The sequence below is a fragment of the Pinus tabuliformis genome, chromosome 1_1, assembly GCF_031772625.1.
Source record: "Pinus tabuliformis cultivar Carrire ecotype Pingquan chromosome 1_1, CPIR1, whole genome shotgun sequence".
Taxonomy (NCBI): domain Eukaryota; kingdom Viridiplantae; phylum Streptophyta; class Pinopsida; order Pinales; family Pinaceae; genus Pinus; species Pinus tabuliformis.
Genome location: NC_142297.1, coordinates 644,527,535 through 644,542,444, shown reverse-complemented (window position 1 = coordinate 644,542,444; position 14,910 = coordinate 644,527,535). Strand labels below are relative to the sequence as shown.

Here is a 14,910-nt window from a genome sequence, read left to right as displayed (position 1 = left end):
TGATGCATTATTCTCTAGGGTTGGAACTCTGGCAGAAGAATGGGGAGATCTTCCTTGGACAAGAAAGATATGCTACAGAAATTCTGAAGAGATTCAGAATGCAGGATTGTTGACCCATGGCTACTCCAATGATCACCAACTAGAAGAAAATAGGTGCATCAGGAGACAAGGAAGTAGACCCCACCTTGTACAAGAAACTTGTTGGGTCGCTCATGTATCTGGTCAACACTAGGTCGGACATTTGGTTTGTTGTCAATACTCTTAGCTAGTTCATGGTAGAATCAAGAAGGGTGCATTGGGCAGCAACTAGGCACATTCTTAGGTATGTGTGCGAAATAGTCAGATATGGGTTGAAATACTCCTGAGGGGAGGATGCTAGATTGAATGGGTTCATAGATGCAGATTGGGCAGGTAGTTTAGTAGACCAAAAAAGTACCTCGGGGTACTGCTTCAGTGTTGGATCGGGGATGATATCTTGGTGCAATAGGAAGAAGAAATCGGTAGCTCTGAGCTTAGCAGAAGCAAAATATATGGCAACCAGCACAACTACGTGTGAAGCTTTATGGCTTAGAAAATTGCTTGTGAGCTTGTTCAGAAAAAGGATGGAGGCGACCAGGGTTTACTGTGATAATCAGAGTTGTATCAAACTATCTGAGAATCCAGTATTTCATGATCAATCGAAACACATAAATATCCGATGTCACTTTATTAGAGACTGTGTTTAGTGTGGGGCAGTACAACTACAATATGTCCCCATAAGAGAGCAGGTAGCATATATACTCAAAAAGGCTCTCGGAAGAGCTAAGCTCACTCAGTTTAGAGAGATGGGTATGGTAGAAAATTCGTTTCAATAGCAGCAGTAGTTGCAGTACGGATGTAGTGTCTACAGTGGCAAGGTCAGGAGTAGTACAGATGCAACATTTGTGCAGAAGTTGGTGGATAGCATGACAGACATCAGCAGCACAGAGGGAGATGTTACAGAACTGAGTGATTCTTCCGCAGGTTGCATTGCTAGAGCACATTCCTCGCTAAGAGGGAGTGTTGATTTCTGGTAGCATCGGATGTGCTCTAAGTCTCAAAATTTGTAGGGAGGCTTAGACACATGCATTCTCCAATACCAATTTTTTTTATGGGAAATTCGTCCCGGAGACAATTTTATTTAAATAATTAATTATTTTTAATGGGGCCCTAAATCTAAACTTATGGAATTAAAATAATTAATGGGTATTAATCTAAACTGTGGGTGAAACTTCTAGAAGAAGGCAGAGATCAAGTCAATATGATCCTAGCCATTGATTAGAATCTAATCCAGGCCATTGATTAATCAACGAGAGGATTATAAGAGGAGACTTGATGGGGACTTGGAGAACAGAGCAGAGGCAGATACTCAATTACCCAAGTAAGATCGATTTTCTCATTGGTCGAAGTTTGGCAAGAGAAAATCGAATAAGAGGGAGAGTTGCAGGTGAGAAAGGAAGAGAGGGCATCAGCATCTTTTGAGAGTGCAAGGCAGCAAGACGCAGAGCAAGAATAGGGTGACGCAGAAAGAGGCAACACAGAGGCAGATTGATGCAGAGCCTGCGTGGGCAGCTAGACACTGAGCTAGTTTGAGAAGTTTGACGTAGAGGGATGCAAAAGGATTCCGGGGAAGAGGAGTACTTCACCTGGATCAGAAATTTGTCAGGAAGCATTTCTAAAATTTCTCACTCCTGTTTCGCTGTTTGTTATTTGTACATGAGAATTTGCTAAAGAATAATAAAGAAACCCTCATATGTTGCACCAGTTTTCCCACATTGGGTTTTTTCGGGGACGATTGTCCAATATAACCGTGTCATTGTGATTGTATTTGTGCCAATGTTTTTCTTTACATTTACTTTCTGCAATATTTTAATTGTGAACGCTGCAGTAGAATATATTTCGATATTTGTTGGAAGAACATTGTGAATAACTTATTTATGAGATAATAAGTAGAAGAAATAATATTAACCACTGCAGTAAGATTTCTATTTAGAAATTTTCACATCCTACGCACTCCCTGCTGGGGTTACTAGATTTGCTCCTCTCTACCGCTGCTCAACACTTGAGAAATTGAATTCCTTGGCTAGGAATTCTTTTAGGAAGAAATTCCCTCAAAAGTTTCTCCTTCTTTTGACATTTTTCTGCCCCATCAACCGCTGCAGAAAACTGCTTCTCACTTGAATATTGCTCTGTGTTGAATCTGTTGCTGCGCTGCTCCCTCTGCCACTGACAAAATCATGAAATGGAAATTTTACCTCTTTGTCAACTCATTGAGAAAGAGATTTTCCTCAAGAATCTTGTCCTCCTGCCCTGGACTGCGTAATCCCTCCGAGGATTCGATTTGTTGTCTACGCAGCACTTTGATCTCCCTCCTTTTCTTCAACACTTGACTCTTCGGTCTGCTCTATTGCTTCACCTGCGCTCTGATACCATGTGAAAATTCAGAATCCCGAATCCCCTATTGCAGCAATTGATTAAGTTTCTTCTATTTGTTAAATAACTGAACAAATTATTTATTGTGTTCTAAGGTAAATATTGATAGCAATACACTGCAACCTTCACAACTTAAAATAATATGCGGAAACAAGAACTGAGCAAGAAAGAAATAACACACACAAGTGACACCGTTATTTTTGGACAAACGTCCTTGGAAAAACCTAATGCAGGAAAAGCAATGCAACAGTTGAGGGTTTGTATTATTATGCAGTAGTTTTTGAATACAATCTTTGGATGCCTTATTGGCTATCTAATACAGAGAATCTGACTGACAGGGAGATGAGTGAGATATACCTCACATTATCACGGCGATCCAATATTGATCCAGCCTCTGGATGGCAAGCCCCACATTGTTTCTGCGCTGCCTCTGCGTCATCCTACACAATTGAGCCTCACAACTACTGGGCTCTGCATCACCCTTCTTGCTGAATGATTTGCCTCTAGAACTTCGAATTTCTGCCTTTTTGGTCTCACACCCCGACTTCTGGCTCTAGAACTCGACCCTCCAACAAATTTTGAATCTCCTCTCAGGCTCTGCGCTGCCTTTGCGTGGGTTTGCACTGCCTCTTCTGGATCTCTCTCTACCTCTTCTGCAATGTATCCTCGGATTAGGAAACTCTCCAATTGGAAAACTATCCCTGCCCCTCACTCCAAGAAATCTCCTTGATCACCTTCTCCAGCAGCCACTGCGCTGCTCTCTTGAGAAAATCAATCTCTGGTCTCTCACTCGATACGTCTTCCAAATGCCCATCGATGTCTTTCTTATAATCCTTCAGTTGAGTAATCAACGACCCATATTAATCAATGGATTAGATCATATTGACTCAATCTTTGTCTTCTTCTAGAAGATTCACACCCAGTTTCATAAATATTCTTTAATTATTTTAATTTCCTAAGTTTAGACTTAGGCACCCATTAAAAATAATGAATTATTTTAATAAAACTGTCTCTGGGTGGAATTTCCCAAAACAATTTCTGGGTATTCTGGAATACATGTGTCCCAACCTCCCTGCAAATTTTGAGGCTTAAAGCACATCTGATGCTACCTGAAATCAACACTTTTCCCTCCAAACCCCGAACACTGGGGCTTGGAGTACCTCCCAAGCTACACAAAAATCAACGAACTGTAACCTGTATAACTTGTTGCTTTTGACCCCAATTTGAATCACTAACTTCCAATTCTAGTGTTTTAAATACACCTTTTGTCCTCGAAAGTAGACATCATATCCCTTATCATGAAGAGCAGAAACTGAAATCAAGTTCATTCTAAACCCGATACATGCAACACATGTGTAACATCTGTACTCTTTCCTGACTCCCTCTGAAAGGTAACCATCCCTCTCCCAACTGGAGTGCACTTGGACTTATTTCCCATCTGAATCTAGAAGCATATCTCCTCTTCCTTGTAGTTGGAGAAATATTCTCTAACCTCTGTCATATGACACGACACCCCATTGTCAATATACCAGACCCCTGTGGAGGTAGAGCTAGATAAGAAAGCTATGAGAGCTCCTCTTCAACTCTTGAAGATAGCTTGTCAATATCCGTTGAAGCTACTGTCTGCTACTTCTTCTTCTTGTCACCCTTCTTTTGATTCATACATTGACTAACACAGTGACCATGCTGATTGCATAAAAAACACTTGATTTTACTCAAGTCCTTTTTCTTTTTCTCTCCTTTAGAGTTAGTCCCTTTGCTTGAGCCCTTCTTGGCTTTGCCCTTTCTTGCTAGAGCAACATTCTCATCCTCCTCACATTTCTCGATTCTACTGTTGCTGCCATTGACAAGGCTCAGCCTAAGCTCATGTTGAGTGAAATCGCTCTACAAACGATCACAATCAGGTACCTTGTCCTCCATTAATCACTTGGACAAACATGTCCAACTGATTTGAGAAACTGTTTAAGGAAGTTCTCACAAGCTCGTTATCACTAATCTTCTCTTCGACAAATGTTAACTTGTCCTTGACAAGTTTGATTCTGGTGAAGTAAATGAATACGCCTTCTCCTTTGTTGTTCCTGGTGTTTCTTAGCTTCTCTTTTAGGATCAAGTTCATGTTTATAGTAGCATTCCGAAATAACTTCAAGATGGAAACCCACATCTTCTTAGCTATATCCAATTCTGTGACACAGGGAATGATGTGATCTTTAACCCTGTCCTAGATAATACACCTATCTTTGGCATACTCCTGGTAAACTGTTAATTGCGCCAGATCTGTTGGTATGGCTACAACTCTCGTTGCATACTCCCTTAGTCCATGCTCCTCCAACAATAATAAGATTTTGGATTTCCAAACACCAAATTTTGATTCACCATCAAGTTTGTCTTGATCTTTTAACCTAGCTAAAGCCATTTCTCAAACTCTAGAACAATAAACCCCAATAAATTTGAATAGATTTGGAGAAAAATAACCTATGTGAAACTTTTGATTTCTCCTATGAAACCCTTGTGCTCAAATCACAAATAACCTTAGCACTTCACAACATTGATACCATGTGAAATTCTGGTTACCCTGAAGGTGATATTAACCAGTTAATTATTTTTTGTCACTTATTTCCAACAAATTAATTGATTTACTGGAAGCAACAAATAACAACATAAGCAATACCAATCAGAAATTGAAAATGCAGGAAATATGTGAGAAACCAATCAGACAATTTACACTAGTATTTTTGGACAAAACGTCCCTCGAAAAACCCCAATGTGGAGAAAAATAGTTTTTAGATATGAGAGATTCTATAATTATCTTCGACAAATAATCTGCTATTGAGAAATACAACTAGTTGCCTCTCATTGGCAAAGCTCTGAAAAAATATATCTTTACTTTTGCTAATCTGGAAAACTCCACGACTTCCCTTTTTTGCAATTCACACTGCTTCTGGCAATTTGCACTGGCCTCTGACAATTTGCACTGGCTTCCGACAAACTTGATCTGCCTTCTGGAAGTTGAATGGCCTTCAACAAATTTGCACTAGCTTTTGGTGAATTAATAATGGCACTAGAAAACTTGATTTGACCTTTGGAAGACTCACACTGCTTTCCGACAAATAATCTCGGTCTCCTTCGAATGCACTGAGTAATTTGGCCTCCTCCTGAAACTCATGGCCTCACTAGGAAAAACTCGGCCAACTGCGGAAAATACTAATAGCAAGAATCTCTAGAAATTTTTTCCTCATCATTCTTGCTCAACCCCCTGGTGCCTTATGAAAATCACCCACTCGAATATCTTTATAATCTCCAAAGTTGTCCATCGATTTGCTTTATAATCTCTCATTCACGAATGAATGGCCATGATTAGAAGTTCACTTGATTTAATTGATGGCTAAGATTGTCTTAGAAACTTTCTACAAGCTTCTAGAGGAAAATCGACCTTATCCCAATTAATATCAATTAATTATTCGCTTTTCCTAAGTTAGGCTTAGGAAGTATTTAAAAAATCACTAATTGACTTAATTAAGATATTTTTCCTAGGTGATCTTAGGAAAAGTTACATGGGCTTGGAGATAGTTAACTCCTCTATGTCTCTAGCCTCAATGACACCTCTCGAGACTGGAACACCTGTCCTAGTTACAAAAACTAATAGCTAGAAGGACTTGGTTGGGTCGTGATGATTTGACTAGAGGAGATATATAATCTTCTCCTGAGAAGCCAGAAGGACTTGGCTAGGTCATGCTGATTTGACCAAAGGAGATAGATGAAATTCACCTAAGAAGCCAATAGGACTTGGCTGGGCCATGCTGATTCAGCCAATGGTGAATGCCCCATGAGTCACATTGCCTACTCTAGGATGGAGTGATTTATAGAAATGCATCAACATAGCGAGCTCATAAACTTTGATTATGAAGGAGAAATTTCAGCGAAAAGGAAATCTTTTGTAGCCAAGGAGAATACCTCCCTCACAAAGAGGGAGTGTTGATTTTTGTAGCATCAGGAGGTATTCTCGCATGCCAAGAGATCACCTAAGTTGGCCTAGAAGAATTGAAAATTAAAATAATTTTTTTTATTTTTTGGGCACCATGTAGGCTAAAAAGAGTGGACAAGTCGGCCCCACCATGAAAGGGTGTGTCCCTTGGTTAAAATTCAACCCATTCGACTTGTATATATACATGATTTGACACTTCACTTTGATCATTTATGATCACATCCTCTCTCTTCTAGAGTAGCCGCACGTGTGAACATAAAGAGGCCAAATTGACTGAAATTTGACCAAGTTTGATTGTTGACCAGAGTTGACCACAGTACATATCTAACCGCATGACCGAGCTTGACTATAGGCTGAAATTTGGCTGTTTGACCAACACTGACTTTTGTATTTTTGGTTGGTTTGACCAATGTTAACTTGCTAGAAATTAACCAGGTTTGATTGGTATTTGGACTTGGATATAGACAGATTTCTAGACAATTTGGATTGTAAACCTTGCTGAAGAATAATTTCTCCTATAAGAAAATTTGTTGGGTTTTCTCCCAAGATTGGGTTTCCCAGGGTAAAATTGTTGTCTATATTGTGCATGGTTGTCTCTTTATGATCTTACTATTTTCACTTTATTTATTGTTGAGATTTTCCATGTATAATTGCTCAATGATTTTAGTGGCATGAAATAAGTTGATAAAGATCATTAGGTAGTAATTATCAGTTCGGAAAATTAGTTTCTAATATACATCTTATAGAAAATTCAGCAAATAATGCTTAAAATTTTCCTAGAGAGATTTTCCTCTAACATATTGCAAGCCTACATTGTTATAATCATTTTTGCAATAATGAGAACAAGGAGAGACTTCACACAATACACCATAGAACAATTTTTCAAAAGGGAACACCTGCCAAGTATTTATTCAATAGATGGTGGAATTTATACAATAATGCAGTAAATAGAAAACTTGGAAACTTCGCATATGTGAAAATTCTATCACTACAGCAACTGATTTACTTTTCCTACTTATTTCATCATAAGTTATTCATGAAATTACTTCAACAAACATTAAAATAAATATTGCTGCAGTTATCACATCGTAATACAGAAACAAAAATATGCACACATTGACATAGTTCTTTAGGACTAATGTCCCTGGAAAAACCCAATGTGGGAAAACCGGTGTAGCAAGGGAGGATTTTATTATTCAACAATTTTCTTGTATAGCAGGGTGCTAAACTGGCTTACCCATAGATAGACAAACTTCCAGCACTTTCCTAAACCTAGCGTGGGCCCAACTGACCTCTGCTACAACTTGAAACCCTCTGTGTCAGCCTGAAACCCTCTGCATCAGCCTACTGAGGCTCTGCACAACCTCTCTGGGCTTTTGCGTCACTCCTGCAGGCTCTAGGTGGATGACGCAGGCCCTTTTGGCTCTGCACAGCCTCTGCTGCCTCTGTGTGGCTTCCTCTGGCTCTGCGTCTACCTCTTCTGCGTTAATCTCCCATCTTTCTGTTCAGTACTTGCTGCTTCCTGACTGCTCTCCAGACCACTGGTTCAGTTTCTCAACAAACCCCACTCCAGAAATTGAACTGACTGATCTCCCTCAGTGTGTTCTCTAAGTGCCCCTCAAGCCTTCTCTTATACTTTTTCTGTTGACATCTCAACGGCCGAGATTAAGTCCCTAATCAATGGCTAAGATTAGATCTGGCTTGATCCATTTCTTTTGGACCATTCTAACACAGATTCATATTAATACACATTAATATTTTATTTTCCCTAAGTTTAGACTTAGGGACTCCATTAAAAATATTAATTATTGTAATATCTCCTGATCTGTTTAGAATCAGCCCAAACCCTTTCTGGGTATTGGAGATCTCATGTACCCCAACCTCTCCACCAAATTTCGTGGCTAGAGCACATCCGATGCTACCCCAAATCAACACTCCCTCTTAGCAAGGACTGTGCTCTAGCAATACTCCTCACTGAGTATTACTGTGATCATTCGGCATCAGTACCTGTGTTGATGCTAGGCCTCCCTGCCCAACATCCTCTGCATTTCTGCATCCTGTACTGCTGCCCATGGTTCTGCCATCGCCACTGTTGCATCTGTACAACAGCTCCCTCTACATTCGTGTTGTTGTTGGTCCTTTCCCCAGCACTGCGTTCGCACTGCACTTTCCTTTGTATCTGTGCTGCTGTTGGTCCTTTCTCCCAACACTGCATCTCCCTCTGCATCTGTGTTGCTGTTGGTCCTTTCTCCCAACACTGCATTTGCACTGCAACTCCCTCTTCATTCGTGCTGCTAACACACTACTTCTGAAAGGGGTTCTTTACCATCCCCATATTTTCCTCGAAGTAGTCAAATTTTGACTTTACAAGGGCCTTGGTGAGGATATCTGCCACTTGTTCCCCTGTAGGAGTGTAGCTCAATTGTACAGCTCCACGTTGGACACAATCTCTGACAAAGTGACACCAGATATCAATATGCTTTGATCTGTCATGAAATACTGGATTCTTAGAGAGTTTGAAGCAACTTTGATTATCACACATGATCCTGGTCGCCTCCATATTTCTGCTGAATAGGTTTACTAGCAGTTTTCTAAGCCATATGGCCTCACACGAAGTTGTGCTTGCTGCCATATATTCTGCCTTAGAGGAGCTCAGAGCCACGGACTTTTGTTTCCTATTGCACCAGGAGGTTATTCCTGATCCAATGTTGAAATAGTACCCAGAGGTACTTTTCCGATCCAGTAAACTTCCTGCCCAATCTGCGTCAGTAAATCCACTCAACCTGATATCCTTCCCCTTGTACAAGAGCCCATAATCAACTGTTCTCTGTAAATACCTGAGAACGTGCTTGGTTGCTGCTTAGTGAGCTCTTTCTGGTTCCACCATGAACTGACTGAGGGTGTTGACAGTGTAGCAAATATTTGGCCTGGTATTGACTAGATACATCAAGGACCCTATGAGTTGTCGGTATAGGGTGGGATCGACATCCTTGTCTTCTGATGCATCAATCTTCTTCTAGTTGGTGATCATTGGCGTAGCCATAGGTCTATAGTCTCCCATCTCGAACCTTTTCAAAATTTTTGTAGCATACCTTCCTTGACCAAGGAAGATTTCTCCTTTCCGTTGCCAAACTTCCAACCCTAGAAAATGGTGCATTCATCCCAGATCCTTCATATCGAACTCTGTGGCTAGATTCTTCTTGCAGTCTTCAATGAGTCTAGATGATCCTGTCAGGAAGAGATCATCCGCATATAATACTAAGATAAGTGGCTCGCTCTCTACGACCAGATAGTAGAGATTCGGATTCGCGTCACTCTTGACAAACCCCATCTTCTGCAAGTATCCATCTATTCGACCATACCACGCTCTTGGTACCTACTTCAGCTCATACAAGGCTTTCTTCAGTCTGCATACATGAGACTTCTTCTCATGAGTTTCAAAACCCTCTGGTTGTTCAATGTATAGTTCTTCTTCTATTACCCCATTCAGAAATGTCATCTTCACATCCATCTGATAGATCTCCCATCCCACCTGGGCTGCAAGAGATATCACGGTCCTAATAGAGGTATACCTGGCTACGGGGTGAAGGTTTTCTCATAGTCAATCCCTTCCTTTTGAGCATACCCCTTAGCCACAAACCTGGCCTTGTATTTTTCAATACTGTCGTCCGCAGCATATTTGATCTTGTAGATCCATCTTGAACCTACCACAGATCTGTCTTGAGGCCTTGACACCACCTCCCAGACATCGTTTACCATTATGGAGTTATACTCCTCCACCATTGCATCTAGCTAGACCTGATGTTGTGTTGCCTCCTTGAAGCTGGCAGGCTCTCCATCCTGAGCTACTAACGCCTGATACCTGTCTGGCTGTTTTCGCTCCCTTTTACTGTTCCTTGGCTCTCCAATGAAGTTCTCTGCATCACATAGAATCTGACGAAGTTCCCTGCTGGTTCTTCCTTTGCCAACAGGTGCTTTTGTTTTCTCCTCTTCCTCATCCTGAGAATCTTCCTGATCTGAGGAAGGATTCTTCACTTCCGTTGGTTGAAGAGGCATGACCAACGGATCCTCTTTCGACTGCTCCTTGGAAGGCATTTCGCGAGATCTTCTAAAAGCTCTGTCCTCCATAAACTTTACATCTCATCGTACTATTACCTTCCTGCTCCCTGGAAGATAGATCCTGTATGCTTTATCATTCTCGCTATATCCTTCCAGATACCCCTTTCCTGTAGTCTGATCCAACTTCTTCCTCTTTTCTTCGGGTATGCGACTATATGCCAAACTCCCAAATACCCTGAAATGACTGACTTCAGGTGTCTTCCCAATGAAGACTTTCTCTGGAGTAATCTTGCCCAATGCCTGATGAGGAGTCCTGTTCTGAACGTAGATAGCTATGTTGCATGCTTCTGCCCACAAAAATTTTGGCATATCTTGATCATACATCATGGTCCTAGCTGTTTTTACAATAGTCCTGTTTTTCCTTTCTACCACCCCATTCTGCTCCGGATTGTAGGGAGTTGTCCACTCTCTTCTGATGCCCTCCTTAGCGCAAAAATCAGTGAAGTCCTTCTCGACATATTCTCCACCATTATCTGAGCACAAGACTTTTATTTTCTTACCTGCCAGATTCTCCACTAGAGCCTTGAACTCCTTGAATCAACTGAAAACCTCATCCTTGGTTTTCAAAAAATAGATCCAGGTTTTCCTCTAGTGGTCATCAATGAAAGTAAGGAAATACTCGGCACTGCTAAGAGCTTTGACGGACATAGTTCCGCAGATATTTGAGTGTATCAATACTAGTGCACTCTTAGCCCTGTGGTTGCTCCTAGGAAATGCCGCCTTGGCATACTTTCCTAGAGCGCATCCCCTACATACATCATCTGGTTTCGTACTCAGATCCGAAACTCCTGTTACAGTGCTCCTAAGAATTCTTAGAGCTCCATGGTGCAAGTGACCCATCCTTTTGTGCCATACTTCGTTCAAGTCTTTGTCCCCATGACTGCCTATTAGTGCCATTGGAGATTCTAGTTGTAATTTGTACAACCGATTATATTTGATCTCAATCTGCACTTTCTTTGTCCAGCTCGGGTGTTTGACATATACCTTTTCCTTGATGAAGTAGACGTCATAGCCCTTGCCTTGTAGTTGTGACATGGAAAGTAAGTTCGTCCCCAATCCTGGCACATGCAGCACATTTGTGGCACGGAACCACTCTCCCGATTTTGTTTGAAAAGCTATGGTACCCTTTCCTACTGGAGTACACTTTGCCTTGTTCCCCATGGTGATCTGAAAGTTCATCTTCTCTTCTCGATATTCTGAGAAACACTCCTTGATTCTCGTCATATGCCACGAGGCTCCACTATCTATATACCATACTTCTGATGATGCAACACTAGTCATGCACGCCACTTCTTCTTCCAACCTGGAAGCCAACACAGAGAAATCGAAATCTCTCTCTCTTGTGCAATCTTCTGAAAATCTGCTTGAGTCCCATGAGGTGGATGCCTCTGCATCGTGGTCTCAACCCATAACTGATTTTCCCTTTCTGTTTTTGATTCCTTGCTCTGATACCATGTGAAAATTCTATCACTGCAACAACTGATTTACTTTTCGTACTTATTTCATCATAAGTTATTCATGAAATTACTTCAACAAACATTAAAATAAATACTGCTGCAGTTATCACATCGTAATATAGAAACAAAAATATGCACACATTCACATAGTTATTTTGGACTAATGTCCTCGGAAAAACCCAATGTGGGGAAAACCGGTGTAGCAACGGAGGATTTTATTATTCAGCAATTTTCTTATACAACAGGGTGCCAAACTAGCTTACCCACAGATAGACAAACTTCCAGCACTTTCCTAAACACAGTGTAGGCTCTACTGATCTCTGCTACAACTTGAAACCCTCTGCATCAGCCTACTGAGGCTCTGTGCAGCCTCTCTGGGCTTCTGCGTCACTCCTGCAGCCTCTACGTGGATGACGCAGGCCCTTCTGGCTCTGCGCAGTCCCTGTTGCCTCTGCGTGGCTTCCTTTGGCTCTACGTCTGCCTCTTCTGCACTGATCTCTCGTCTCTTTGTTCCGTACTTGCTGCCTCTTGACTGCTCTCTAGACCACTAGTTGAGTTTCTCAGTAAACCCCGCTCCAGAAATTGAACTGACTAGTCTCCCTCAGTGTGTTCTCCAAGTGCCCCTCAAGCCTCCTCTTATACTTTTTCTGTTGACATCTCAACGGTCGAGATTAAGTCCCTAATCAACGGCTAAGATTAGATTTGGCTTTATCCATGTCTTTTGGACCATTTTAACATAGATTCATATTAATACACATTAATATTTTATTTTCCCTAAGTTTAGACTTAGGGACTCCATTAAAAATATTAATTATTTTAATATCTCCCGATCTGTTTAGAAGCTGCCCAAACCCTTTCTGTGTATTGGAGATCTCATGTGCCCCAACCTCTCCACCATATTTCGTGGCTAGAGCACATCCGATGCTACCCCAAATCAACAACATATTTCTGTTGCAAGGGCAACCCGGTCTTGATGAGCATAACACAACTGCTACTAGAACTCTACTATGGATTCGACGTCCCATGAATAAATTCAGTCTTCTAAAGCACCAGTGAAGAATTTCTATGACCCCTCTTTCCTCTTTCTTCATTGAAGCACAAATGAGAGACATGAGATGATCTCTCGTTGTAGATCAGCTAGGGTGTATAGCTTCAACACGGAAGTCAATTCTGGACGAATCAATTAAGGTGGATCTCGCACCACTGAAACTACCCTCTTAACTCTTGGCTTGCACCCAACCTTCAAGTTCCAAGAGCTCTTAGATCAATTATCACAAAAATCATTCAATTCAACATATCCAAGAGCAAGCTCCAATCTTCCTTTTAATGTCATGAGTAATCAGAATACCATGGGCAATTACCATGGGTCACCTCAATACCATGGGTGCATTTTTCCACTTTTTTATTAAAGTAACTTTATAAGGTTTTATTTTTAATCAAATTACTTATATCACTTTAGAAATGACATCCAATAATTAAACTACTGGAGTCTCTTTGCTTGTCCCCAGGGAATCCGACCCTATCACTTCACCATTTATTGACTCTCCTCGGAAAGGGACATTACAGGTATCTTGCCATTTTGCTTTCCTAGATTTCAGGCTCTCGGATGTGAGTAGTTACTGAATGCATGGAAATTTCGTAGGTACTTGTTGGCATGCCATTTGATGAACCCATTTTTATTTATTTATTTTTTGTAATATGTGTTTTACTGCATTGTTTATACAATAAAAATTTGAAGCATATCAAAAAACAAGTAAAATTGTGAATAAACTACATCTGCATTGTCCAAAGACAAAAGAAGACCAATCTTTACAGAGACAAGAGTGACTTACGTAACCCACTAACATCCACAGTATAAGAGGGATGGTAGTCTGAGAATGATAAGCATCCTACCCTGATCATATGTATGATATTTTTATTCTGGATGGCATCCTAGTAATAGAAAAAAGAAAAAAAAAGGTAAAAATTATAAAAATAATAATTTAAAGACACAAAATTACAGTTCGGACTATCAAAAAGCAATTCCTATAACATGAATACCTAAACAAAAAGATCAATGAATGTTGACATGGGACCCATTGAAACCCTTCTTATACATATTCATGGCTTCCCAAAATTATATTTTTTAGAAGCACGATTTGTGGTGGCCATTGTTGTTTTTGGAAATTGAAATCCTCCTACAAAATGGGGGCATTCCTATTCCGCTCTATACCATTGCACCTGAATAAGCTTAATTTCAGTTATTAGGAACTCCTGTACGATGTTGAAAACAGATACCTCACTATTTCTTTTCAGATAGTCATTGTCCATACAATTTTGAAAGGTTGGAAAATTATATAAACGAATTAGATGCATGTAGAAGAGACTGTGATTTCAGTGCCATGTTGCATACATGTTTTAAATTATCCTATCTATATAATTTTTTAACATTTTAATTAGTCTAACAACTTTTATGTGTTTGTCAAACCAATCATGAGTTTTTCCTAGCGTTAAAAGATAAATACTAATCTCTGGTTGTTTGCAGCAGATAAATGTTCAATCAAACTCTGCTACACTCATTGCTCCTCGGCTAAAGCTTGGGTCATCAAACAAATTACTAAATCAGAAAATGGAGCAATTGATTAGTTGGGAAACATTCCAAGAGAACTTTGGAGATCTTGGAAATGCTCAATTTCAGAGACAGGGTCTGTTGGAACATATCAGTACAACCAAGGATACAACAGACTACCTCTGGTACAAAATTAGGTAAAATAATTTTCTCACATGTTTTGGCATTGTAAATTAGTTTGGATGTACTGAAACTAAAGGTGATAGGTAATTGGATAACTAACTCATTGACTTATCTAGAATGACATTTAATATTAGAGGTTTGCATGCATTCTCTTAAACCTTTCATGAAAT

At 40.3% G+C, this 14,910-nt stretch overlaps 1 protein-coding gene across 1 annotated transcript in view; it reads left to right on the top strand.

Moving 5' to 3' along the window:
- Positions 1–14,910, top strand: part of LOC149214994 (beta-galactosidase-like) — a 356,920-nt gene that overhangs the window by 214,186 nt on the left and 127,824 nt on the right. The window contains exon 8 of the mRNA XM_089392482.1: positions 14,534–14,754. Within this exon, the coding sequence (XP_089248608.1) occupies positions 14,534–14,754 (221 nt within the window). The remainder of the gene's footprint in view (positions 1–14,533; positions 14,755–14,910) is intronic.